At 44.9% G+C, this 27,722-nt stretch overlaps 1 protein-coding gene across 9 annotated transcripts in view; it reads left to right on the forward strand.

Moving 5' to 3' along the window:
• LOC120950193 (uncharacterized) overlaps positions 1-27,722 on the forward strand; it is a 183,366-nt gene that overhangs the window by 100,496 nt on the left and 55,148 nt on the right. The window contains exons 1-2 of one of the 9 annotated variants that reach the window (XM_040368024.2): positions 7,196-7,421; positions 10,935-12,761. The exons of 7 other annotated variants lie outside the window; for them this stretch is intronic. In XM_040368024.2, the coding sequence (XP_040223958.2) occupies positions 12,305-12,761 (457 nt within the window). In that variant the 5' untranslated portion in view covers positions 7,196-7,421; positions 10,935-12,304. Of the gene's footprint in view, positions 1-7,195; positions 7,422-10,934; positions 12,762-27,722 lie in introns of those variants that run through there. One more of the 9 variants, XM_040368023.2, reaches the window with a different exon arrangement.

Consider the following 27,722-nt stretch of genomic DNA (forward strand, 5'->3'; position numbering starts at 1 on the left):
AATGTAAACGATTTATGCAATCGGTTCGGTTTTGGTTGGGCCCGGGGCCGGAAAAATTCACAGGACGTCCAGTGGGAGGGTATATTTTGGTGTTAAACATTCAAACAAATAGTTGATAAAGCAACCCTTCGATGCGCTGCCGGGGGAGTCCGGTTCATTGCTCAATGCTGGGGCGGGCGGTATGGTGGTAGAAGAAAATTTGCTATTAAAATAAATTTTTCACTTCATCTATCCATGAACCTTTTGTGGAGCACCGTTCGGGAACATCGGCGAGAAGGAAAGGGGGCAGGGGGCGATGATTCAATGCTTTAGATAAATCAGCAGTGGGTGGAAGCGGCCGGCCTGAAAGGTGGTAGAGGAAAATTAGAAAATTGTTTATTTATTCTATGTAGATTAGCTGGTGATTTGTGGTTTTTGTACGGATTTTAACAGATTTCCCACGACGGAATGAGATTATCGTTTCAGCTTTGTGATGGCGATGGGGGTGCGGTGGGTGCTTGAGGAGGGGAAGAATTTATTATTATCGACAAATGGGCCGTGCTATTGGTAGGAGTTGGACACACATAAACACACACACACACACACAGACATGTTTTGATACAGGGAAAGAATGCTATGCTTCGATATGTGTGTTGTGGATTAGGGACGCCTGTGCATCATCCTATTTGGAATGATAAACATGTGACGTTGTGAGTTTTTGGTGATTGGATGAGGGTTTAGCTATTTTATTTTTATTTTTAGAATATTGCCCCCTATGACAGAGTGTTGCATTTTGGGGGAATAAATCAAATATGATGAGAATGTTTCACGTCGTGTTTATGAAATGTCATCAAACAATAGGTGATTTTAGCTGAACGAGAATGTCTACAACATTGGCTATTGATGTATCGAAAGATTGAAAATTTGAAAATGCTTCTTATATAGCCTCAAATTCAAGTTCTGAAAATAACAACAAGACTTTCATCCCAAGTTTTTAAAAACATTAGCCTTTTAATGTGAAATTCATAGCAAACAATTGTAATAAACTGATCCTTCAGGAGCTCCAGGACTTCCAAGCTGGTTAAAAATAAGTGTAATAAAGCAGCTCGACATATTTACCATTTTTCGCACAATAAACCATTTAATTTATACTTCATTCCCTTCATTTTTATAGCCCTCTTTGTTTTCCCATCGACCGCATGCACCCGTGCGCCGAACGTCGATTTGGCACCGTGACCTACGTTTCCACAGGTTCAGCTAGCCTGACAGTGCTGGCCCGAAATCGTCCGTTTTCGGGTCTCAGGGCCAGGTGAACGAAATACGCCCCCGAAACTCCTGCCAACCTGGCGTCGTCACCAGGCGAGCCCACGCACCGAAGAATGTTATAAATATAATTTAATTTCTCACTATCGTCACTCACTTACCCGGACAGCGCCCGGAGGCACATGCAAAGCGCAAATGTGTTCCTTTCGATTTCGATACTGATTGCTGTTGTGAGCCACCACACAGCGTTTCTGTTTTAAACCCTCCGCGTAGCCGAGCAATGGAGCATAAAGGGGGATTTCGTTTCGTATGTTTTTCCCAACTGACCCAGTCAGAAGCACTGCCGGTCGGGTACGCCGTGGGCGAGGTCCTTCTTTGGTAGGTGCGTGTTTTCGTTTGTTTATTTATTTCGGCACTGTTCAATTCTTTCGCCGATCGAGAGCTTTCTGTGCGGCCGGGAAGCGGGAAGTTTGGGGGTTTTGCAATTGTTTTTGAACCACCACGTGTGTGTGTGTGTGGTATGTTTTGATTGAGGAAAATCCAGTACGTCGGTCGCCTTTCAAGCTGGTGGAAGGCGCAAATCGAAAGGCGCTCGATATAAGATGCACACGAATATGGGTGTGCCAGGAGGGTTTTTTGTTGTTTGTTGTTGGCACGATCCCAATATCTGGGACTTGCTTTTTTGCCGGCGCTGGGCGCTTTAGTTTTGATCGATGTGCAAATGTGCACAGACACAAACGTACGCTCGGACATATACTTTTTAATTCCACCGCTCGATGGAGGTTAGACCAACAACGCAAAACCTATAAGACATGGCACGATATTGGGCACGGAATGGTTGCAAATCCAATAAAATGGATGGGTTGCTAGTTGTTGGAGGTGGGTTGGGAAGATTATGGAAAGGAACGGATTTTTTTCTGATTCCAAAATCCAAAATTGATGTCTGCCCTCCTCCCACATGAGAGAGGGAGAGAGAGAGCAAACACGACAGAACCATTTTCCATCACTAGAACGCATCGCTCGCAAGTCGTGACGCGTGAGGTGTCGGAGTTGTATCCGGAGGACCGGAAACGAAGAACACCGACATGTGTTGACATATCAATGGTTTTAGGAGATTGGGGGAGAGCGGGTGCGGGTGCCGGAAATGTGTTAGTGGGCGGCTTCTGGGCCGGGTTGATTGTGTGGAAATGCATGCATGCACGAAAAAATGCACAACAAACCAACCCGACAACCGGTTGTGCCAGATCGCGCCTATGCCATTGATGTCTGCCACATCCCCAAATGTCCTGAGGTATGGCGCGATGGCCAACGACGGCGACGACCGTGACGTCGACGACGTATGGCAGTTTTGCACATGCCACCATATATACCCGCTCTCTGCCGTGACCAAGGTATGCTGGTTATAGGGAGAGGCAGATCGGTAAAACGTCAGTAGCGTTCGGGCTGACGGGCCAATGCTGAATGGGATCGTTTGTGTGGGATAAAATTAGGAAATGAAGCACCCGAAAATTGGAAAAAAGAGAGATAGAGAAAACCAGAATTGAGGGGGGAAAAGAGCCATAACACATTCCAACATTCCAAATTATAATTTAGCGTTTAGCGGATAAGAGGAAAAGGGAACGTTGGTGAGATATGAAAGCCGAAAAATGTGATTAATATTAAACAGTCAAAACAATTCGGGTGAAAAGCCATAGCTGTGAAGTACACGGAGGGTCAAACAGTGTGGTGGGTTATGTGACACCCAATCATAATCATATGTAAACAGAATGGGGTGTTCCCAAAACAAAACCCAATGCACAAACGGTTATTCTAAACCGTGGTTAGTTCTTTTTTTTGGGAGTGATTTTTAAAACCTATCCCTTGCTTGACATCATCACTTCCACCCCTCTCAGCCACTGTGGTGGACGTCTACCACTGTGTGTCGAATGTTGCGAAAAATTACGACACAGACACGGCGAGGACATGCCACGTGTGTCAGTGTGGGCACTTGATTGAAACCTGTATGATAGCAAGCCAGGCAAACCTCCAATGCGAGTTGACTATTTCGTGGACGTGGGTTTTCGGAGGAGGGCGTAAGTTTTTGCCAAAACATGCGTCACATTTGCACATTTCGCGGTTTAACATGTGGCTCGGAAATGGCAGCGTGGCAGGCAAAAACCGAGCACCGTGTGGCTAAAATAAAGTCCTCGCCAATGGCATTTCCTGCTGTGTGGCGCTTTCGCGGTACGTCGGAATGGATGAGTTGTGTCCTGTTTTTTTTTAACCGTGGCTTTTTGCTTTGTTTTATGCACTCACTGTTAGGATGTCCTCGGGTCCTAATGGTTGGGTCCAACGGGTTGGGTTTAGTTATCGAAACGTCGGTTCTAATGCGTGACATATTGAGGCTTAAGGATGAAATGTGTGTATTTGGGAGTGTGATGATACGTGAAAACGAGGACATCTATGATCGAATTACCGGTTAGGAAGGTACAGATGTCGGTGGAGTTGGATAGACGCTTAAATTTGAGGGTTTTATGGAGTAGATACACAAGATATTGTTGTCAAATCATTAAAGAACTAATGTGACAGAAAATGAAATTTCCAACGAACTTCAAGCAACCTGAAGATCGCATTTGCCTTCTGAAGAAACTCGTCTTCAGCAGTCTTCTAATAGCTAGAAGCGGAATAGCGGAAGATTCATAATCATTTTAATTTCACACAACAAATGACAAAATGGTCAATTTCCTTTAATTTTGTGTCTTTCATTAAATTGATAAGAATAAATGTGATTCTAGTAGTAGCTCAACCCCCAATTCCCCGTGTGTTAGAATTCCCAAGATTACACCCAAAAAGGACGTAATGTGTCAACTTTCGCTTCGCAGATTTCATTGTTTTCCAACCGTTCACCAACACTTTCACCCGGCAGCCAGCGCCAGAAGCAGCTGATGTGACAAATTGACTGCCATTTATCTCTGCTCCGAGGGATCGTTTATCGGTCCAACAAGTAGCTTGGTGTCGGTCGCCTTTCCCACATCCTACACATACACACCTACACACACACACACACACGCTCACACATTCCGAACAACCACCGCTGGTCTGATAAACGATGTCACCGTTTTTGGGGTGGGCGTTCGAGAGTGGGTGTTGATAATACCGATAACGATGATGACCCTCGCCTAGGTTGGGTGACTCGCCTGATGAGACGTGGTTTGTTGTTTTCGGCATTCCGTTGCCGTGGTCGTACCCAGCTTCCCAAGAGACGCGACCGGTCGTGCTGTTGGGTTTTGGGCGATGGGTAAAACGCACGCCAGATTGCGGGTGACAATTGATTACTGCCATTTCACCGCGCCCACCCTTCCCAGCCCATCCAGGCTTCCGAAACCGTGCCCGGGAATATGTTAATGGACAAAATATTGTACCGTTCCGGTTTTGCCGACGGTTTTTGGGAGCAGCCGCACCATGCACCATAGATCAAAAAAACTTTTTCAATAAAGTCTTTGCCGGGCGCTTTTCTTCGCGCGGAGGAAATGCATCGACCGGGCAGAAGCCAATCGCAAGCATCCGTTTCCATTTCCCGGGTATGTAATGGTATGTCGCCCGTTGACACATGTCTGTATTTATCGAAAATGGAGGGCCTTAAAGCGTTTGCCAGCCTTGCAACCGGACCAACGGTCGTTTGGGCAGTTTCGAGTTACTTAAACACTATTGCCCCGTTCCCGGCAGTTTGCTTGGAATAGCCGGTTCGGACCGTAAGGGGAAAGCGGCGAAAGCAAAATAAAATCCCAGCCATGCCGCTACCGGACACACGGCGCGCTACACGGCGCTGGCCTGATAAGTGATGGGCCATTATTTCGAGGTACTTATTGCCAAGTGACATTTATCATACGGGCTCAGTGCATGAATCAAAATAGTTGTTGATAAATATTTATCATTGCCTGCTGCACACATCCACACACACAAACACACACACCGCCATACGTGTGTGCTGTGTTGTTGTTTGCTTGGCTTGGCGAGAAGGACATGGAATGTTCATCCTCCCGTTTTCGGTGTCATTATTTTCTTATGGAGCTTTTTTCCGGGGAAGCCTCGTTCCCATTCTTTTGCTACGTGATATGTGAGTGTGTGTGTGTGTGTCTGTACACATTGTCGGCGCGGGAGGAAACGATGAGTTATGAAATAAAGCAAGCAGATTATGTTGCTTGTCCAAATTGTTGCGTAATGGAGTGCACTTGGCTTTTCGATTGCATTTTTTCTTTTGTACAATTCCGCTCGACATTCCCTTCTTGTGGGAAAATGGCACGACTTTCGGCGAATGGCGGGCAGTGAACCTACCTATTGGATGATTAAGTACGGCTGGCTGCTGTCCCGGGGGGTTGTAGCGATTGTTTAACAATCGTGGCAAAAAAGCATGTAACCAGGCTTATCTGTCAGTCGGACAGGAGGGCTTAAAGGTGTTTGTTATTGTTTGTACGTGCGCTGTGTCTCATTTTGTCGGCGCAGTATGACGATGAGTAATGGTCTCTTACTGTGGGGGAATTTGGATTTGTAGTGAGTGATGCAAGAGTGTGAGTAAAACGTTTGTTTTTACTATGAATGACTTGTTCACTTAAATAATTTAAAAAAGGAACCAATGTTAACCGCAACTAAACTACTTATCACATTCCTTATCGTAAGAATTGACGAAATAATACGCTAATGTACACGTGAGCCCATCGACCTTGGCATTATGTTGAATTATTTCATCATCCTTCACCGGGGCCGGTATTGCGTCTCAGAAATAAGTTTAATTACAGTGCTAATGGTGTTTTTTTATCTTTTCCCATAACGGCTTCCCCGGTACGATATAAACATACGGCTGACATGTGCGTATCGGACAGCACAGCACTTATGTGTCCGCGGTATTCATATTTGGCATATTTCTTCAGCCTTCTCCTACTGAATGAGATACTGTTTTATCGCACAAGTGATAATAAGCACGCATACAGACCCATTAAACAGTGAAAACATGTGGAGGACACTCGTGAGACAGATACCGACATGGTATAAAAATGAAGCATTCTACCTTTATCTTGCCCAAGGCGCTAGGTGTCTGTGTCAATTACCAAATTATGTTATCTTGTTTGCTGATGTGAACGAGCCAAAAAAAGAAGAAAAAAATGGATAAAAAACTAATCAAAATTAAATTAAAACTGATGAAGTTTTGCAACCTTGCGCTTGGCCTCCACTAATGGAGCAGATAAATAGATTAGATTTATTTTAAAGCAATTTGCTTGTTTTTAAATGTACGCGTCTTTCTGCACGCGATGCCCCTAAACGTTTGCGCGATTGTTTGTGTGTATGTGTGCGTTTTTCGGGGGTTTTTATTCGTATTGTACTCTCTGCTGCTGCTGCTGCTGCTACTGAACTGAATCGGAAGTAGCGTAAACCTATCGCCACCCTAGGGGGTGCTGGCCAACCTGCCGTACACCCTTCCCTCCCTAGGACATGGTTTGTCAAAACCCTGGGCTGGCGCATCGCGAGGTTTTTATCGTGACTCGTGGCCACCCTTGCCGATTGAGGTTTGGATTTAAGCTAGATACACGCCATGATAAGACAGATAAGACCAGGTACTATAGGTATGGTGAGGATGCAACAAACACATAGCCAGTTCGGTACGGGGCCGTTGAGCTAATTACAGTTAGGAAAGCGTGGAATGAAGTTAAATGATTTTGTTAATAATAAGTATTCATATTAGAAAATAATAATTAAAATCACTGATAACATTATAGAAGCTTTTTTCAATCAATAATCTGTTACTTTAACAATAATTTCATTTTAGTTTTTAAATAATGAAAGCATACAATTATGAAAGAACAATATGAAATATATGTCATACTTTTTCAAACAATCGAAGTAAATATTTACACAATTTAATTGCCATTATGATAGTTACCTTTTATCATTGGCTCCTCAAATGATTGCCCTGCTCCATGGGCGAATGGTTCGCACCTCATTGTGCACATCCTCATCCATCCCTGTGCGGCTTTGTTTGGGTGTCCGCGTGTAATCGTAATCGTCTGATGCTCTGCCAGAGGCCATCGTGCGGTCTCCCGAGGTGTAGTGGGATTTTGGGCGTGCAGTGATTTTTGCACCACCGTCGTGTTTCGTTTTATTTTATTCCGCCGTGTTAAGCGAGTGTGCGACCGTTCAAGTGAGTTGTTTGTGGTTTGGCTTTCAAAAATGAAAATGTTCTTTTTGCTTTTGCAATCAAACGATTCAAATGATCGGAATCGTAAATTAATTAAACCACAAATGTGAATGTTATTGGATTGTTAGAAGAGAAAAGCCCGCCACTTGAGATTGGGTGAAGATTTTCTTCGATAGTGGCGTTTGGTGCACAACATTCAAGCTGCAATAAAAATGTCATCCCCAGACGTGGCATTGGAAAAAGTGTGGCCAAACGACAGAAAATCGAGCAGACAAAATCAAGAGTTAGTGCCGGGGGCTCGGGTCAATTCTTGGGGCATAAACCACACGACTTTATGCGAAGCTAAGGGGCAACGGGATGAAGGAGGAAAAACTAGTGCAAAATCGATAAAAATGGTGTGAAGTGAGCAGCAAACCCCTTTCCCCGTGTCAACTTCTCGATGAGTCGATTTCACTGTGCTGTTTCTCACAGGAAAGGAACGGAAGAAAGCACATTTACCAGACCATATGGGACGTTTGGCCGGTGGTGTGATGGTGTCTAGTGGCGTCGTAAAAATAAAACTGTCTCCAAAATCTTCCCCCCATGCATGCTTTCCCACCCAGCTCAGATTTGATCGTAAATATGGGTCGGGTGCAAATGAATTCGATTTCGATAGTGAAATCCCAAGCAAAAACCAACGATTGGGGGTCGATTTTTTTGCATTGACCGAAATCGAAAGTCAAACATGAAATAAAACCGTCGTGTGGGTTTTTGTTCTTCAGTGTGTTTGCTGTGCAAAAAGACTGACGGACGGGGGGTTCGTTTTCAATGACCCGTTTGATTCACACAAGTCACCCGCCGCGGCGGTGGTGTGAAACCGATCATTTGCTTTCTATTTTCTGCTCTGCTGTGCTCCCAGTGTTCCAGAGTGTGTGAGTACTCTGTGATGAAACATCGCAAAGGATCGTAGAAAGCGTGTAAATAGAGCAATAAAATTTGAGCGCTAATAAAAGCCGGATGGGCATGAGAGAGTTGGAAGAAGTGTAGTATTTTTCGATAAATAAAATAGACTAGAGTACGCCAAGAAACGGGGGTTCATCGCACCAAATGATGCTGATGACGCTGGTTCGTGTAGGGGTGAAGTGCGGTCTGGTTGCATGGACACTTGTCGTGTTGTCCTTGTTTTTTGCATCCCTTTGCTAGTATCCACTGGGACCCGCACTGGGTGTACTGATAGTGAGTGGGAAGTGTGAAAAATTATAGCTTGTTTGTGTAAAGGGGATCGCTAAAGCATGCTTTACCCAGCTGATCAACACCACATAAAACATGCCTTTACCATTTATTGATATGCTTTTTTGTGTGTGTAGTCTTTGCTTGTTTGAACAAGCGCCCGTACGTTTTACTATATGAAATTTTTAATTGAACTCGCAAATGAGTTGCTGCGGAAGGACGCCAATCATGTGTGCGCCCGGTTTGTGTGTAGCAAAGCGTATAAAGCGGACAGGCAGCTAATCGAGTGTGGAGCTTTCACTTTCCTCCAAATAAACCATGTTTGTGTACATTTGGGAAATTTTATTTCACCCATCATCCAGAGCCGTTTATGTGCAAGCGTATGTGTGTGTGTGAGTGTGGGTCCGTACTTTTTACGAGACAAGTTAACTCGCACGGCATAAAACAGACGAAAGTGGGCAATTCAGCAACTTGCAGGCTGCAGTTCAAGCAGCAGGTGTCTGAAGGCAAATCAAAGCCATTGAAAAATGGCAGTAAAAGCGCAGCCGGCAATATCGCCGCCCCTTCCCGTGCCGTGAGTGATGCGTTGCGAAGAGATGAAATAAAAAAAGGTGGAAGCCAAACAGCAAACAAAACATAAAAAAGGCAGGGCAGGAGAAAATATTAACACCAGTAAAGTGTAGCGTAATAAATGTATGCCTGTGTTTGTGCGTATATTACGATTTTAGGCAATCTTGGCGGTGGCAGGAAAAGCTACGGTTGGTGATAATTTTCACGCCGTTTCGAAAAGGGATGAGTAGCAGGAAAGTAGGGCAGGGAAGGAAATTGTTAAAATAAATAAGGATCATCTGCCGTCGTGTTCGTGTTGGTGAATGTGTATGTATTTGGTGATTTTCGCATACGGAAAAGGGGTGTGCAAAAGCATCATGCGTAAATGAAATAAAATACAAACTTAACCAAAACCGAAAAAAGCGTTTATTTAAGTCCATTACGTGACAAACGCGTAAAGATGGTACCCCAACCAGAGAAGCGGAGAGGGTTAGCCAGTTACGCGATGTGATAAAAAGAGGATGTTTTTTGTTTTGCAACTCTCTTTGCCGTGGAAATCGAATTGGTCAACCGAGCCGTCGATTATACATTTTTAACCTCGGTGATAATTTTTTTTGCGCGAAACCAAATAAACGAGGGGCGCTTGTGATTGTATGTGTGTGTGTGTGAGAGCTTTAGTTTTATCCGGCGTGTCAGATAATGAGGTTGTATACGACTGCCGAAATTTTAGATATTTATGAAATGGGCAACCAAATTTGGTACGTGTCTTTGAGCGAACGGGTTAGAAGTGTGCAAAGTCGTTTGTATTTTACGATTGGCTGTAGGTCATTTGTATAATCGAGCAAGAGGGGACAATTGAGTTGAAACTGCGCCACTTGAGCATGGTTCAAACAGTGCGGGCATTTTGGAACAAACAAACACACACATAATCAAACGCATAATTGTTCAGTTCAAATCGATAAGATGATCAAGTCGATCAAACCCCGTGGTATTATCGTTGACACGAGTGACACGTGGTAGAAATATGATTCTAATCGTTCGCGCTGATGGAATCAAGCAGAACTGGAAACTTATCACAATCTGCGTCTAATAAATCACACCTTTTTCAGTCCCCTTTATCGAGAAGCGTGCAGGCGAAGCGGGCAGATTAGATTGAACCGGATTCAAAGCATCAAAGCGCTTAACGACTGTGAGCTGGCCCCGGTGCTTGACATTATCTTATCCGGTTTGTTACCCCGCATTTCTTTTTTGTTGTACGCTCGGTGTGAGGAGAAACCTTGAAACCATCTTGCATGCGACACCAACCCGTCCCCCCGCATGCTCCATGCGGTTTATGTTGGAGTTTTCAAGCGGCCAACGACAAATGCGCGACGGTACGTTCACGTGCGACGCCGGTCCTTGCATGACTTGTAATTAAATATCCTAACCGTTTTAAGACCGCGTGAGGCATATGTGTGTGTGTGCGTGTACGTGTGGGTAGGTGGAGAAGGGGCACGGGATTGCCATTGTGTGAAGCATTGGTTGAAGCTTTCGTGATCGATCCTTAACCACGTACGTGTGTGCGAGGGAAAGCGTGTATGCGAACGACCGACCGACCGACAGCCCATTAGCACCGGCAATGGCTCAAACTCAATTTCAACTAGCAAGGACCATTGCTACTGCTAATGGGCGCAACAGCAAAAAAACGGTAGCGAAACAACTCAAACGTAAGCCGCGCCCAATAACTTAGTAAACTCGACAGCAATTAAACGTACTTCCATTTTAGATTATGTTAGATTGAGCGATAAAACGGTAAAATCATCATAAATCAACAGTGAGTGCACCTGAGACCGGTGTTGAAGGAGTCAATCCTCACAGTGAGCGAGAGTGATTTGTGGTCTGTGGGAGGAAAAAATTGAAAAAAAAATCAGCAAGTGAAGAAAATATCAAAAGAAGCAATAAAAGGTACAATAGAAATGATGCACGATAGCGCACGGCGAGATTTGATAATTGAAACGTCAAAGTGTGACAACATCGTTGCGTGAAGTGAAGTGAAAAAAGTGTTTTTTAGCCAAGTGAACGCACCTGGGCCAACACGGTAATGCATTCTGTGAAGTGAATTATGTAAAAAGAATGCTCCTTTAACTTGAAACCTAACACGCGAGCGGTTTGAAGAGGCAAATAAAAAACGCATAAAACACATACCACGCTAGTTCGTTCAGCACAGTTCAAACAAATATCACGTGCGGCTTAGTGTCACACGCGTGTCACACAACGGTCGAGCATTGCGCGCTCAGCCCATTCCCAAATCCGGTGCGGTGGACCTGCACCCGCAGCGGGCACCCGTTGCACGTATGCACGTAGTGGGGCCGACATTGGGTCGACATAATAACATAATTATTAGCACCGAGTGGGCACAACACAAAGGGACGGTGGAAAAGCGACACGAGCGGGGACCCTTTAACACATTTTTTAACATAATGACATTATGTCCGAAGACAATGTGAGTGGATAATTTATGCGCGCGAAGCAAATGGATGAACAGCGTACATATTAATAACAATAGTAAAGTAATATTAACGATAATCGTGCTACATTAAGCCCGCCAGTGGTGGTGGGTGCGTACGTGACGTGAAATAGAAAAAAAAAACGGGAACGAAATCCCGTTTCAAAAACAAACCGTAATCCCTCCCGTGGGAAGAAAAACAAGGAATGAAAATGCTAAATGTTTGGTGTTTGGAGTGAGTGGAAGAGGTTTGGAAAAATGTATGATTTATTGACGGTTACCGGGGCGGCGGATAAGGGCGCATTGAGCCAATGCGAGAATTAATGTCCGCCAGCTAGTGGTTAACCGGCAGCGATTGAGTGGTTACGAAGCGCGTGACAAGCCTTCCAAAAACAATAAGTATAAAGGTTGATAAAAGCAAAAAGAAAGCTGCTTAAGCGCTTATTAATAGAGCGTAGCATCAGTGAAGCTGCCTAAGCGCTCGTTAAGAGAATGGTTTAGAAAAACCGAAGCGGGAAACTATATAAACTATAAAACAAAATTCAACCCCGGTGAGCACACTCACCAAACATATCGGTTAGCTGCCTCGACAACTAACCCCAACAGCGCACCCCGTCAACACCGGAAAGCTGGACCACGCACCGGTTTCCATGATGGCCGGCTACCGGCATCTACCACCGCATCACCAAGCCCGGCCCGGGATGTACCATCCGCTGGCCGGGCACGGTATGCTTTATCCGCCGCAGCCGGCCCACGGTGGCCCCACCATGAACAGCCTGCAGCAGCAGCAGCAGCAGCAGCAGCAACAGCAGCAACAGCATCAACAGCAGCAACCCGGTGCACAAATGTCCTCACACTCCCACCATCCCCAGCAGCAGCAGCAGGGTGGCGGCTCAGCAGCTGGTCATCATCAACCACCGATACCTCCACCGTTACCTCCGATGCACACGATGCACCCGCAGCAATCGCAGGCGCATCATCCGGCCGCCGCCCATGCACATCCGCCTCATCCGCACCATATGCTGACGCGGCACTACCTCGGCATGCACGCGGGCCATCCCCGGTTGCACGGGCTCAACATGACCTCCAGTATGCCACTGAATGCAAGTAAGTAGCCGTAAGCGTTTGCAGCGCTTAAAGATTTCCAATCTCTTTCGCGATCGCGAGTCATTGCTAACCTACATTGGCGTACGTTATGATTACGGAGAAGGCTTTTTTTGCACTGCAAATGTTTTACTTCGAGTGCCAACGAGCTAACGGGCACACATCAAACAATCAATTACGGACGAGCGTTTTTTTTGTTCTTGTTGAAGCCCCAAAACTGGCTCCACAATAGAGGCAGCTCGTTTGCTGCAAGTTGCATATTGAATTGAGTGAGGAAAGCGGTAAGAGCACAAAACAAAGAAATCCATGGATAAGGAAAGCGAAAGAACAAACAAATCCCTACGTTTGGTGGTAACGCAGAGCAGAGCTGAAGGGAAGAGGAGGGCATCTGGGGAAAACTTTCCTTTAGCGAAAAGTCCAAAGAAACAGAAAGTTGAACTCGTTTGGCCCGGAACTTGCCAGTTCGACTTCCTGCTTCGATCGGGAAGCTTCGCTCTTTCCCCCGTTTTTCCATTCTGTAACGAACCACCACTGCCTAACTACGCTTGGTATTGTAAGTGAAAAGTCAACCTGTTTTTGCCTTCATTCTGCTTCTCCCATCCATTCCCGTTTGGTCGGTTCGATTATGCCGCCAAGCCGTCATAATCCATGGGATCGTACATTGGAATCCCCTCCAAACGGTGGTGTGGGTTGGAAAACTTAAATTTTTCACAAAGACACACACTGGAATGTTTGTGTGTGTGTGTGTGCGAGGACATGTTTTTGCTACTGTCGGATAAGTTTACGGAGGGTTTTTTTTCACTGTAACCAAGTAAACTTTGTTGCACAACGATTGGCGTTTCTATTTTCTGCTGCTTTCGACCTCCAGTGGCACAGTTTTTAAGGTGAGGATTGATGAAAAATAGCAATTTGTAAAGTAATGAATGCGAGTCAGCCCACGGACAGTTGAACGCAAATGCACGCCAGTGGGTTTAACTTTTTTAACAGTTTTCAGTTTCCCTTTGCTGGAAGCTTCAACTGTTGGGTGAAACTTTTGTTTTTCGTTTTAGCTAACCGAATTGCTACGTTAGAGTATCGCGTTTAGTTGAGAGAGTTCCTTCTTAGACCTTTAAAAGAAATTCACTTCAATTTTGCAATTTTCTCTACGTTTTGGTTGTTATTCTATCAAACGGGTGGACTGTTTTATTGTTGAATATGTAAACATATAGTTCAGTTAAATATTTAGAGAGTGATAACTTAATGCAACTGAGACTTTACTTTTCTACAACGTACATCTCATTGATAACGATTTCATACCACAAAACCTTTGTTAAGCTGGTCTACAAACTAGCATAAAATGCGTTTTTTATTCATAGTTCTTTTCACAGCTCCGAGACACCTATTCGCTTCAAAATGAATGTTTGATGAGCTGGGAATGTGAGGTTAATGTGATGATGGTCAGATTCTTTACTGCACACGATTGCAACCGACAGGATGGGGATGGCCAGAGCGAAGTGAAGTAAACTGCCAGCACTGATTTTCGGTTCCCAGTTTGAACATAAAAGAGTTTCGAGTTCTGTTTCGTACCTATGCTATAAGAGTGTTATAACCTACGTAAAGAAACCAACTAAAGCTACACTTTTTACAACCATCCAGCAACTAGCGGTGTCTAGCTGGGTTTGCTAAAACGAACAATCTTTCCGATTGCATTGCATTCTACAAAGGTTCTAAGGCAGGCTGACAGGGAGCTCCTTCACTGTATGACGAAAAGTCACGGTGGCCATTACTTGGACGCCGTCGACACATATGCAGCCAATAAATGTCACCGGTGTTGGAAGGTTGTGCTGGTTCTGCTTGTGTTACCATTCGCTCGGTTTCACTCTACGCCGATGGTGAAAAGAAGTGTCTTTCTCATGCAGAAACTCCTCCACAAGTAGGTTTTTTTAAGGTTTTCCTGCACACATTTATCCTTTTGTACGGGCTTTAAATAGCTGTTGTAAGGGAAGTGTTCTTCAGAAGCAATCTAATCGATATTTAAAATCGTTTCGTTTCTTTCTGCTATCCTGCAAAAAGAAGCTTTGAATTAGATGTCAACCAGGCTTACGAGATGCAGCCGTTTGCATCGATATGTTTCCTCTCTTTCTCTGTTTCCGTTTCTCAATTTGCATTACCGTAAATGTAATCGATATTACAGTTGGAGGGTAACCAACGGGATACATCGCTTGATCTCAAGAAAGCTCTTTCCATCCCGTTGACACTATTCGACTGCTGAAGAATGCCTTTTTGCTAGTGACTGTCTTTCCCAACCGTTTCGAAGCACTTTCACGACGCCTTCAGAGCACTGCCCGAAGGTGCAGCTGTTTCGGGCGAACAAACGTCGTCGTCGTCGTCGTTGTTGCCCAGCCGTAAATATAAAAGTAAAAGCAATAAAAACTACAACCGAACCGTAAGTAGGTTTATATATTTGTGAAATATCCACTTCCGTGAAGCACGTGTCGGTTCGGGATCGGCAGCAAGATACGTCGCTCGGTGCGATCGTTAAACTGGCTTTCAAATGGACGTGGCAAATGCGCGCTGTCAACGTGGGGGGTTTTCGCCCGGTCAAATCCACACACCCGGGTTTTATTTCGAAAGTGACACCTTTTGCACTTGGGATGCAGATCGTCCCGGCTGGCTGTTCTCGCGCGGGACTACACGGGAAATAGGGGAAGCAATAAAATCTTAAACTGGCTTGCTCGAAAGGGATATAAAGGCAAAGGGTGGGCGTATAAAAGGAAACGATAAGATTAAACTTAGGCGAAAGGGACTTCTAGAAGGTAAACTTCTTCTTCTTCTTCTTGGCCTGCTCAATGAGCACGTCTCGTAGACATGGCCAGGTCGCCAATTCGTTTCCAGGAAACTCGGTCCTGGGCTGCAGTCCTCCAACCACGGTTGCATCCGATTTCCGACAGGTGCGACTCCACCTGATCCAGCCAGCGAGCTCGCTGTGCTCCTCTACGCCTCGTGCCGAACGGGTCGCTGACGAGCACCTTCCTGGTGGGGCATGAGTCCGGCATCCTCATCACGTGCCCCAGCCAGCGTATCCTTCCGGCTTTGATGACCGTCAGGATGTCTGCACCGCCAAACAGCTCAGCTAGCTCGTGGTTCATCCTCCTTCTCCACACGCCGTGCTCGCACACACCGCCAAAGATAGTCCTTAGCACCCGCCGTTCGAAAATGGCGAGTGCATTGGCGTCCTCCGTCAGTAAAGTCCAGGACTCGTACCCGTAGAGGACCACCGGACGTATCAGTGTGCGATATATCGCGCATTTCGTGTGTTGCTGGAGTCTTCTGGATCGCAGGAGTTTGTGGAGCCCGTAGTAGGCACGATTTCCCTGAACAATGCGCCTTCGGATTTCGCTGCTTACGTTGTTGTCCGAAGTTACGATCGTGCCAAGGTAGCAGAACTCCTCTACCACCTCGAGATCGTCGCCGTCAACTGATACTCTGCTTCCGAGTCGGGCTCTATCACGGTCAGAGCCCCCGGCAAGCAGGTACTTTGTCTTCGTCGCATTGATCCTCAATCCAATCCTAGCGGCTTCGCGTTTCAGTCGGGTGTACGCCTCGCACACCGCCGCAGATGTTCGCCCGATGATGTCGATGTCATCCGCGAAGCCAAGGAATTGGAGAGTTCGGGTGAAAATCGTGCCCCGGATGTCGAAGCCCGCGCTTCGCATGACACCTTCCAGAGCGATGTTGAACAGCAAACAGGAGAGTCCATCCCCTTGCCTCAGACCCCGGTGAGATTCGAACGCTTCTGACAGCATGTTTGTCACTCTCACCTTGCACTGCACCCCGTCCATAGTGGCCCGCAACAGTCGTACCAGCTTCCCAGGGAATCCGTGCTGCTGCATGGTGTTCCATAGTTCGGTCCGATCTATGGTATCGTATGCCGCCTTGAAGTCGATGAACAGGTGGTGCGTAGGGATCTGGTGCTCTCGGCATTTCTGGAGGATTTGCCGTAGAGTAAAGATTTGGTCGGTAGTTGATTTGCCTCCAACAAATCCAGCTTGATAGCTGCCGACGAAATCTGTAGCAAGAGGCGAAAGTCTGCAGAAGAGTATTCGGGACAGGATCTTGTAGGCAGCATTCAGGACTGTGATGGCCCGGAAGTTAGCACAGTCCAGCCTGTCGCCCTTTTTGTACACTGGGTGTATGACACCCAGTTTCCACTCGTCCGGTAGTTCTTCCTGATCCCAAATCCTAACAATCAGCCGATGCATGATGACGGCAAGCCTCTCCGGACCCATCTTGAACAGTTCGGCCACCAGACCATCGCTGCCAGCTGACTTGTTACATTTCAGCTGTTTGATGGCGCTGATGACTTAGAAGGTAAACTATGTTAAGGAAATTTGAAGTGAACTTTGAGCTTTTGGAAAAAATTTCCAGCATTGTGAAAGCCATCATAAGCAGCAAACGTTTTATTGGTGTAGAAATTGCTGGAATGGCTTCTATAGATAAACTTTTCTAGACACAAAAAGTCAAATCATTAAAGTGAGTTGTAATTTTTCAACCATCAAGTTGAGCTGATTCCTGTAACGATGATGAGACATCAAAATAAAGTGCTTCGCATCAAACTTCTTTCCCGAAGAACTACTGGGCCATTCTTTGTACAGACACTATTTTGTCTTCTATTTGTTTTTTTCTAGCCAAAAGCCTCGTGGCAGCCATAAAGACAGTGAAAGCTTGACAGTGTGGAGCCTTTTCGATATCATATCCGTAGTTTTTTTTGCGACTCGCGCCAGTTTGTGGGCTATCTAGAAGCGCAAAGCTGAATAAAGTGAACCATTTTGGTGTTTTATACTACGCTCTACACTCTTCACACTAAAACACTAACAAAAACATCGGTTTCGGTGGGAGAGTAAAACACCCCCAACCGCGGGAAGTCAGTCGGGGTCTGCCGGCTGGATCTATATTTTCATCTAGATAAAAAGTAATTAATTTCATAAATGTAATTTGTTAACAGAATGTTCCTGTCTGCCGGCTAGCGTTTTGTGCCAGCGTGTGGTGGTGGTGTCGGAAGATGGTTGGGGCTGTGTTTCGCTTTGGCTATTTCCTTCTATTCGCATTGGGGTTTTTACGGTTTAATACGTAGTGAATATATGGTCGGTGGTCATTAGCAAAGTAGCAAAAATCTAAATGGCATAGAAACGTGTTGAGCTGGTGAAACTATTTTGTAGATTCGGTTTACTAAATGAAGGAAGTTTAGTTTTCATGTGGTAAAGATTAGATTTTTCTCAAGTGGTATTATTTACATCAGCATATGTTTAATTTATCCATCAAGAATTGTTACTTTCATTGGAGCTGAATATTCATTTAACATAGTTCTTCAATTGTAACTATACCACATTTAGTGTATTAAATTACCCATGATGTACGTCCAGATGGCGCTATGAATACCATGCCAGTTCATTTTGGGTAAATGTTTAATTAAAACACCATACCCAGCCTTGCCTTGAGCGCGAACGCTGAATGGTGGTAGACAAAATAGTGGTCTGGTGTTGGAAATAATTACATTAGGCAAATGTGTTACCACTTACCCGGGCAGCTGTGAAAAGGTGGCTGGTCAAAGCAGGAGATACGATTGTATCTGCTGGGTCGGTTTTTGTTTTCGGTGAAAGTGTATTAACTTTTCCAAAAACAACACTGTGATAATGATATACATTCGAAGGGTCTGGCGAGTATGTGAGTTTCTCTCTCCTCTCCTCGGTCAAGATTGTAATACAAAAATGGTTATTTTTACATTATCTGGAATAGTTTCTTTGAGTTGCAGAAAGAAAAGAAACATCATATCATGTACATGAATGATTCTTTTTCATTTTTTTGTCGCTCACTGATGCCCGCCTCCGAACCGAAACGAAATGTTTTCCCACTCGATAAGCATACAGCGCAAATGAAAGGTGGCAAATTGGAATTGCATAAATAAGACGTTTTCAAAAATTGATGTGTGACTATTTACGTTCCTTGCCTTGCTGCTTCATTCCCTGCTACCTCTCCGCGATATCAACCTTGTGCCTCGGAACAATCGAACAATCTCAAATGTGGAATCGTGGTGCTGCCAGCGTGACACTGCTCCCGAGGTTTTGCTCCGAAAGAGCCCTCCAAAAAAAAAGAAACTACAATGAATGAAAACACGCTCCTGCAAGGAAAAAGCAGTCGTGCATTATTTTTCCCTTTTTCTCGGCAAAACCCGATAACATTCCTCCGCCGGGGAATGTTTGTATGTGTGTGAAAGGGTTCTTGTTTGGTGGCGTGTGCGTTCACTTACCGCCCCCCTGGTATCTCATCCCGTGGCGTGGCTTTGGGTAAGCATTTCGGGCGAATTTCCTACGATTGCATTACATGGTGCCTGGTTTCGTGTAACCATTTCGTTTATGCATTATTATGATTTTTTGCTGTTTGTTTTGCTCTATACCTCTTTAACGAAAGTGGCAGCATAGTTGAACGATGAGTGAACACTGCCACGACGAAGTGCAGAAAAAGGAGGCAAAAAATTCGAATGAAAATTGGTAGCAAAAAGGGGGTGAAACTTTCTTACCCCCTTTTTGTGAAGTGTGTAACCTTGCCCACGTTTGCTTGTAAGCGTCTTCAGCAGCTGAGCGCGATTCTTAGCTAGTTCGTGTGGTTTTTGCTGCTCAGTCAATCGTTTCACCCTTCTGTTTTGATTTGGAATGTAATGTTGTTTGGGTTTTGCATTTTGGGTGTCAAATTAGACTTCACCCATTTGGAAAGATGGCTCTTATCGTTTATTGTAGGTTTTTTTTTTGGTTGTTGTCCAACAATGTCTGCTGGGTAAAACGTCTTGTCAGAGTTAAGTGGGTGTGATCGCTTTGCTGTGGTGTGCATGTGCAACAAATTGGGAGACCTGCGGGGCTGTGCTGGGCAGCTATTGGTGCCGTTTGATTGAGCTTCTGTTTAAATGGAAATTGTTTTTGGCATTTCAATTGAAGGGTAAGCGTTTCAATTGGCAATTTTAACATAAATTTTCTTGAAAAGGGTTTTTGGTGATTTTGTAGCAAGGATTAATGAGCGAAATTGATTTGTAGAGACAAATTTTCATGGGATTTTATATACAAACTTTAAAAAAAATAAGAGAAGAAGTAGTACATGATGTGTAAACTCTTTAAAGTACAATAATTGATCTCCTGAGAGGTTAAACGATCAAATAGCGCGTGATTGAGGCAATAAATTGTAGCCATTTTTTATTGACAACAACTGCTCCAGTGAGAGTTTTTGTGAATTTTGTCCGTATCTCTGGGGAGAAGATGTCACCAGACTGTCTATGTACCTTCAGCTTTTAAGCATTCCGTTTATTGAGTGATAGCTGTTCCGTTCCAAAACCAGCATAGTAGTTTGTCAATGGATATAAAAGGTAAGATGTCGTACAAAAGTATCTCTTGGAAAGCGCCTCAACTAATTCGTCCCTTGGGCAGAGGCTTCAACGCTTTCGCCGTTCCTAAAACTGCAACAATCACCCGGGAAATGAATAGTCAGCAAAAGGAGCGGGCAAGGCGTTCTTCATTATCGGCGTGACCTGGCCAGGCTGAAATCATTTTCGATCGTACCCATTCGGCGGTACCGTATTGAGAGTGACCGTTTCGACCCCTAGCCCGTTTGTTGGTGACTGTAAAATGAGTGTAAAATATAGTCGTCCCCGGCCCAGCAAGGGCTTGGTCGGGTTCGAGAGTCGGGCTCGGACGAATCAAGTGACGACGTGCCTTGATAGCTTAATAAATCATAATCGGTAACAATAAAATTGATGTCGAGCCGGTGGTCAACAGTGGCAGGGAAAATGAAGTGAGAAGGGAAAAAGGTCAGCACCATACTGCCACCATCGACGTTTCGACAACCGAACGCAACGTCCGGAAGGAAGTAAATTTATGGACTAGAATCATGGACATGCTACCAAACACACACACACATACATACGTGTGTGCTCAGGGTATGGGGGAGAGGGGAAAATAGTGGCACAACAGCAAAAAATCATTAAAAACGGCAACGCACGGCAACAACACCCAGCATCGTGCAAATAAACAAACATTGACCAACCATGGCGCAACCGGCACGCACGTGGGGTCATGTTTCTGGTTCCACACCCGGTCCAGCGGACGGGAAGTCCCGGCGTTCTGGCAACAAGGTTCGTAGTGTTAACGCAAGGGCATTGGCAACGCTAGGGCTGCAAATAATGGCTGCCCCAAAGACTGCCCCGGCATTCGATGGCACGGGATGAGTTATTAAAATGAATAGATGTAATCAGCATTGAATTATGAAAATGATTAATTTCCACTGCCCGTGTGTGTGTGTGCGAGTGTTGTGACCCACGCAACAGCGTTCGAGATGCACCGGGAGGCGGTTTCGTGCAAAGAGGCGGTTGGTCTGGCCTTCATCCGGGTGTGTTCCGGGTTTTGGGGCGGCAAGCACCCCGGCTCATGGCATGCTTACGGGTGGCACTTTGTCACCGCAGCCACAAGCTGATGCGAATCGCTGCAAACGCTCGCAAGAGCGCTGTTGGTGGTTGGGGTGGTTTTTGAATTTTTCGACACATTCGAGCCGGGCGTCCCGCTGCACCAAAATCGGCACCACTTCACCCTCGGCAGGAGTATGCGTGCGTGTCGGTGTGTGGCTCTCGCGCGTGTGGAATATTTATAACGAGAAAAAGCCAATTTATCGGAAAGCAATTCCAGCGGCTCGTTTGATTATTTATTTCACCTCCCTCCCCGACATAGCACTTCGGTTCCCAGGCTACGCTGCCTAAAAACCCCCGTTTCGGTGTGGTTGAACGGTGCTGAACTCTGAATCCAGGTGCGCCAGTTGGCCGAAACCTGGTGTTGATACATTTTATTGAAGGTGTCTCAATCGGTTCGGGGTTTGAGTGAAACCAGCTGGAAAACGGGCTGCACTTTCTAATGGTGCTCCATCGACGGATAATTGGAAACCGATTCGAATTGTGGACAAGCATTTGCTTACGGGGTTTACCGGCGCTGTGCAGCAAAGTGAAAATAAAACTAAACCCCGTTTCGTTTGGCTCCATTTCGCAAACGAGCTTTTGTTTACTACAATGGGCAAGTAGGGCTGTATCGCTTTTTTATAGAACTTAAAGTAAGCGTGTAGATTCTTTTGAAATTGCAGGGGGAAAAAAGCGGAAACCTACACGCCAAACACCGTTTGGATTATGTGACGGCAAATGTTAGGGAAAAGGTTTGCAAAAAAAAAAACGAGCAAAAAAACTGTACATGGAAGCGAAGCCACAGTGGTCCTTCCCACACCACCTTCTCCCACTGGCTCCTGGTGGTTTGCGTGCCTCGTCCGCTTTTGGGCGGTTAACCGTTGGTGTGATTTGAAAAATTATTGCCTAGGCTATAAATTAATCTCACCTATCTATTTGTGGGCAGTTTAGGTGATAAATTTGATTTGCAACACCAATGCGCACGTTGTGTGCGAGGTCATCGGGGTTTAGTGTTTTGTTTTTGCGTTACACATGGGATTACAGTGACCCAGTTGAGGGTCGTCCTGATTTGTTTTAGTACAGAGACAAGCACCACTCAGCTAGAGTTGTATAACTTTTGCTTAATTTATCGTTCAGATTTTTGAACAAATTTGGATTTCAACTAGCTTTATTTCTATGTACAATGGCGTTATTTTTGTTTAATGTACACGTTATCATTTATTTCAATCAATTTTATTATATATTTCCGTTTTTTTTTGTCTGCAGGTATGTGAAACGATCGAAGGACTCTGACGTTCAACACAGCTCTTTGTTCACCTAACGCAAGTAGTAGTAATAGTAGTCCATTGTCAAAAACCCTTCTCGTAGCCTCTCGTAACACAGAGCAATAACATCAATTTATCAGCCATAAAAAGCCATGTAGGACACACATCAGCCACTTGACTATCCGGAGGGGCCACTTTCAGCACACAAGTGTCGCTCACTTTACCGTGTGATGCATGCTAATTTGCACCATTCACGCACGAACCTTCCCGCAAAGATATGTGAATGTGTGTGCTGTCCAAAACAAAGCAAAAAAAAAAAGCTAAAAATCCCAGGGAAAAGGATGACCTCCCATGCAAACTTGATATGTACGCTTCAAGAGCGATTGCTAAATGACATGCAAATGAAAAGGAAAAATATGCTACCCGTCTTAACTACCGTCCCCGTCCCAGCGTGTTTGATATTCAGGTCGGACGACAGCAGCAGCAAGCAAGCCAGGAATGCCGGACCGAACCGGGTTTGTTTTGGTGCCAATAAATATATGCACTCGGACTTCACCGCTTGCTTGGTGCGGGAGGTTTAAAAGGGAAGCGCTACGGGAGGGAAAAATCCAGATAGAACACGTTGACACCGGCAACGGCAACCTTTGAAGAAAGGCGCGCTAACGGGGACGCGTGGCTTGCGTTGAGATTTTTTTTCTCTCTCTCGCTCGGGCATTGTTGTAAATGTGCTTCCGGGTGTTCTTTAGATGTTGTAAACACTTTCACAAATCGTACTGTGTAAGTGCGGGGAGGAGGGAAGAAAAATTGAAAATAAAAAATTCAAAATCGGTACAAAGCAAATAGTCAGTCCGGTTGGAGCATACAGCATATCAGGAGTAAGGGTTGGGAGTTTCGAACTGTCGTTATACACACGCACGCGTTCGAGAGGCAGTTGACGACGTCGACGGCTCCAAGCTTAGGTCATCTGTAAACAAACGATCTACGGAGAAAGACCTAGCATGGAAGACACAGCGCAAAAAAAGAAGCCTGATACCCGATTCCCAGTCCTCGCACCGCTTTACGTGTGAAAGCGGAAGTATGACCTTTTGAATAAATATTCAACTTCAGTGGACGGGACTTGCTTTGTTTTTTTCTCTCCACTCAGGACGGTGTGCCATCGGTGTGAAGTATCTGTTGTGTCCCGAACCCGGACACCCTTCCCAGCTGGAAAGGAAGAATGGTGTGACACGCTCCCATAATGCTTCCGTTCGGGGGACACCTTTCCCCCGAACTTGTAAGACCCATAATCGGCCTACAACCGAGCGAGCGAGGACAGGCCGATGTAGCGTTTTGTGGATGGTGTAAACTCCACTTTCCGGTCAGGCCGGGCTGTTAGCACCTTTATTTATTTGCATTCTCGCGCACTTGGTAGCCGGTTTCGGGATTTGGAAAGATGCCGCCCGGAAGCCGTGGAGGAGGCAAAAAAGAAGTGAACCTCAGAAATACACAGGATCACACGAAAGAGAAAGGAAGGAAAAAACATCTCACCCCGCTGTAAGCAATGACTGTTGACTGTTGTTTGTAGGTGGTTTTTTTTGTTTAGCTTTGGTGGTAAGGATAGACCTTCAACAGTGACCAGTGCAGAGCCGGGGTACGGCTTTTAACGGGGGGGGGGGGGGGGGGGGGGCTGGCGGCGGAAAAAGGGTTTACAGGAATAAAGAATGAACAAAATGTCGAATATCGAGGAAATAAATTGGTGCTCCCTCCACCAACGGAACGGAAGCCACGGGAAGTCTACGGGACACACTTACTAGATCCCTGGAGCGCTCGTTCTTCCTCGTACAGATGAAAGACTTGGCCCTGATGGTCGTGAGGGTTGTTAGTGTGTGTGTATTTGGCTTTCCGTTTTTCGCGCGCGTGGAAAGCTGTTGAAAAATTTTCGGTGGTTAATTTGCATACCGCTTTGACTCTTTACTTACCGGTTTGGATTATTGCTTTTTGGAGGTGTTTTTTTTCTTTCCGTTTTTGTGGTAATCGTTCTTTCTCTTTGAATTCTGCCTATTGGGGGAAAATGGTATTTTGTTTTCCTCAAGGGATGTAGAGGAATGGAGCGGATGAATTATTTTCAACAAGTGGAGTTTATGCAAATGTGCATAGAATGGAAATAAAAACCTATCTTTAGGATAATTACTGTACCAAAAATAGTGGCTCCACCCATAGCAGGACAAAAGCGGAAACGGTTTACAGTACAGTACAGGATAAAATGTATGGACGGCACCTTTTCTTGCACGGTTTTCCATCACAAGGGAAATGCTTTATTTGCACAAGGAAGTTCATTATTGTACTGAAGGGAGAAAGACAGCGAGTGAGAGACATAAATACGCTTCCCGTAGCTGGGTGTGATAATTTATCCGAACTGTCCCTTCGTCCGATACCATCACCGTGCGATGGCCAGGCCAGTAGTAAAGTTGCACTCAATAAATAAATATCTCAGCGTCCTGCGGTGGTGCGATGCATTTACGGATAAATCAAAATAATTGGACCGCGCTGGCAAAGGCAAACCCGGCTTCCCGAGACAACCGGGGAAGATGCATTGATATAGACCTACCAGCGGAAGGATGCAATTGAAATTGAAACAGAAACAACGTCCCAAAAAAGCTCTCAAAACACGAAAGAAAGTCAAATGAATATAAAGCAGGAGAAAAGTAATAGTCGTGGTGAAGTTTATAGCAAAAAAAGAGAGAAGACAACAATGCAAAGAAGCGGAAAGTTGCATATCGATGGCAGCATTCCCGCCCGGAGGTGAAGAAATTTATGGTGCTGGGTTTTGTTTTGTGTTAGGGGAACGCTAACGCGGTCAAATAAGCGAATTTCTGACCAGCCCCGGAAGCACGAAAGTCCCGAAAATTGAAATTCTAGCTTGCTTTTTTTCTACTGTACGTGTTGTTGTATTTGCTTTCGCGTTTTTTTTCTCGAATTTACAAAACTATCGTTTCGGTAAAAGCAACACCATGCAAAGACTCGTACGGCGTTTTGGGTGTCTCAAATTACAGAATAATTGCATTTCACCAGCACCAGTGGTCAGTCAGCTGGAACGGGTTGAAAAGCAACAGAGGAAACCCCTGCCACGGCAAGTTGGTCGCGATTTGTCAGGACACAAAAAAAAAAAATACTGGCCTTTTTGGTGTGAACAAAGCACACCCGAAAATATGGTGGAAGGTTACTAAATATCCCTCTAGTCACTTAAAAAGGTGGGGCCAAAAAGTTTGGGGGGAAGGAAACCGACCAGCGTGAGTGCCGAAAAATGTTCGCCCAACTAACCGGACCGCGGACAGTTCATGAATAAAAAGCTTCTAAACATTATGTTAAATAGATATCATTAGAAACCTGGGCCACTCTCACTTCCTTTCACACCCGGAAGCGACCAGTTTGGATGGGCCGGTCGGACTTCCGAAGGAAGCCGGTAGTGGCAAATTATGGCAAATATCCGGGGCCCAGCTAGGCGAGAAGTGGTCGGCGACTGGTGGCAAAATCTTTCACCAAACAGTGTAAATAGTGGTGTGCGTGTTTGCTTTTGTAAGAAACAACCACCCAAAAACACCTCAAACAAACACGGTGGTGTTAAAAGGTCTGTTTTTCGTACTCATTCTTTCTACCTCAGATCACACTCGTTGAGAATGGTTCGATCGCGAAAACCAACCCGAAAGCCATTTTCGTCGTGAGAGCACTGCTATTTTGGGCAGAAATAAATTATATATCCTTGCATTTGATTACACACCGCTGCGAATGGTTTCCCTGTTTAGCAAGGACGCCCGTAGCTAACGGGAAGTCATGCAAAAGGTGTCTTGTTGTTGTTGTTGTTGTTTTGGATGTATTTTTTTGGCACCAATAAATTAACAAGCTCGTGAAACATGTTTTGAGCGCTGTTCGCGCCACCGTTTGTGTGCGCTGATGAACGAGTGATTATGCTTTGCATTTGGAGCGATGTTTTCCATCGCGGCCTGATGGATGGAGCTCAGCTCGCAACTGGGCATCTCCGTTTAGTTGATTCATCGCTGTGTGTGTGTGTGTGTGTGTGTGTGTGTGTGTGTGTGTGTGTGAACATGTTTTGTGCTGTTTTTTGGAGCTTGTTTTCTGTGTTCTGGTTCTGTGTGTACTGTTGTCATTTGTCAGAGCCGAGCAAGAACGCTTCCGTCAACGAACGAATGACGAATTGTTGCCGAGCCAATGTGAATGGTTTTTTTTAGGAATGTGGGAAACATGGTTCGATGTACGTGTTTGATGTAATTTTATTCATTCTGTAAGTGTAGTTCGTTGGTCTGACCTAGAAAAGGGAGAGTTTTAAGCTTATTATTGGCCCTAATTTCAATGTTGTGTGAGTTGAGTTTTTTTGCTTCGTACATTAGAAAGATGTTTTTATGATGATTTGTTCTATAAAACGTGTTGTTAGTGAGTAAGTTTCTACATAAAAGGTGTTATTATATACAAAAAGTGTTCTTTTTTAGCTACAATTACGATTAATTTACATTTTTTTACTCTTGAGATAACCTATACGGAGATTTTCACTAAAGTTAAATATTCATTGAATAATATTTATACTTATGAAGTAAAATATTTGTAGGAAGCAATAATTTTCTTTTATAACGATTGTTCGATTGTTGTGTACGATAAGTTGATCATCAAACAATTTAAGTACCACTTATTTCAGAGTCGTATTAACCTAACAGAGGGTAGGAGGGGGAGAGGGAAGAGTTTCGTTAACGATTCTCAATCTCACTCGGCGGCGGCAGAACCTACTGCGGGCGCTTTACCACCCAAATAAAAAAGGGAAAGTAATGAAGCATAAAAAGGTAGTACTACATTACCGGAGCATAAAATAAACATAATTTCTTTTTTATGTTTACGACAGCAAATTAATTGTTCGGATAATTGAAACTGTCATCGGAGGCTTTGTTTGTTCAGTGAACCAACTAAAAAAAGGGAAACAAAAAGAAATAACCCTGTTTTGGGAAGAAAGGATAGGGCCGAATGCATCCAAAAAGGTGTTGGCGATAGTAAAGATAGTCTGGGAAGGAGTGGGAGAGAAAAAAAACCTCACTCCCACCCAATGGCAGTAATCGTTACGCGGGGGAGTTCTTTTTTATGGTTGGAGCTATACTTTTGCTCGAAATTACTTCGCTTCTGCCCCGTGTCAAGGGCGTCGAAAGCGCTTTGTGATTTGTGAATCGCCATCAGTTTCTTTATATTTTCACTTTC

The sequence above is a fragment of the Anopheles coluzzii genome, chromosome 2, assembly GCF_943734685.1.
Source record: "Anopheles coluzzii chromosome 2, AcolN3, whole genome shotgun sequence".
Lineage (NCBI taxonomy): Eukaryota > Metazoa > Arthropoda > Insecta > Diptera > Culicidae > Anopheles > Anopheles coluzzii.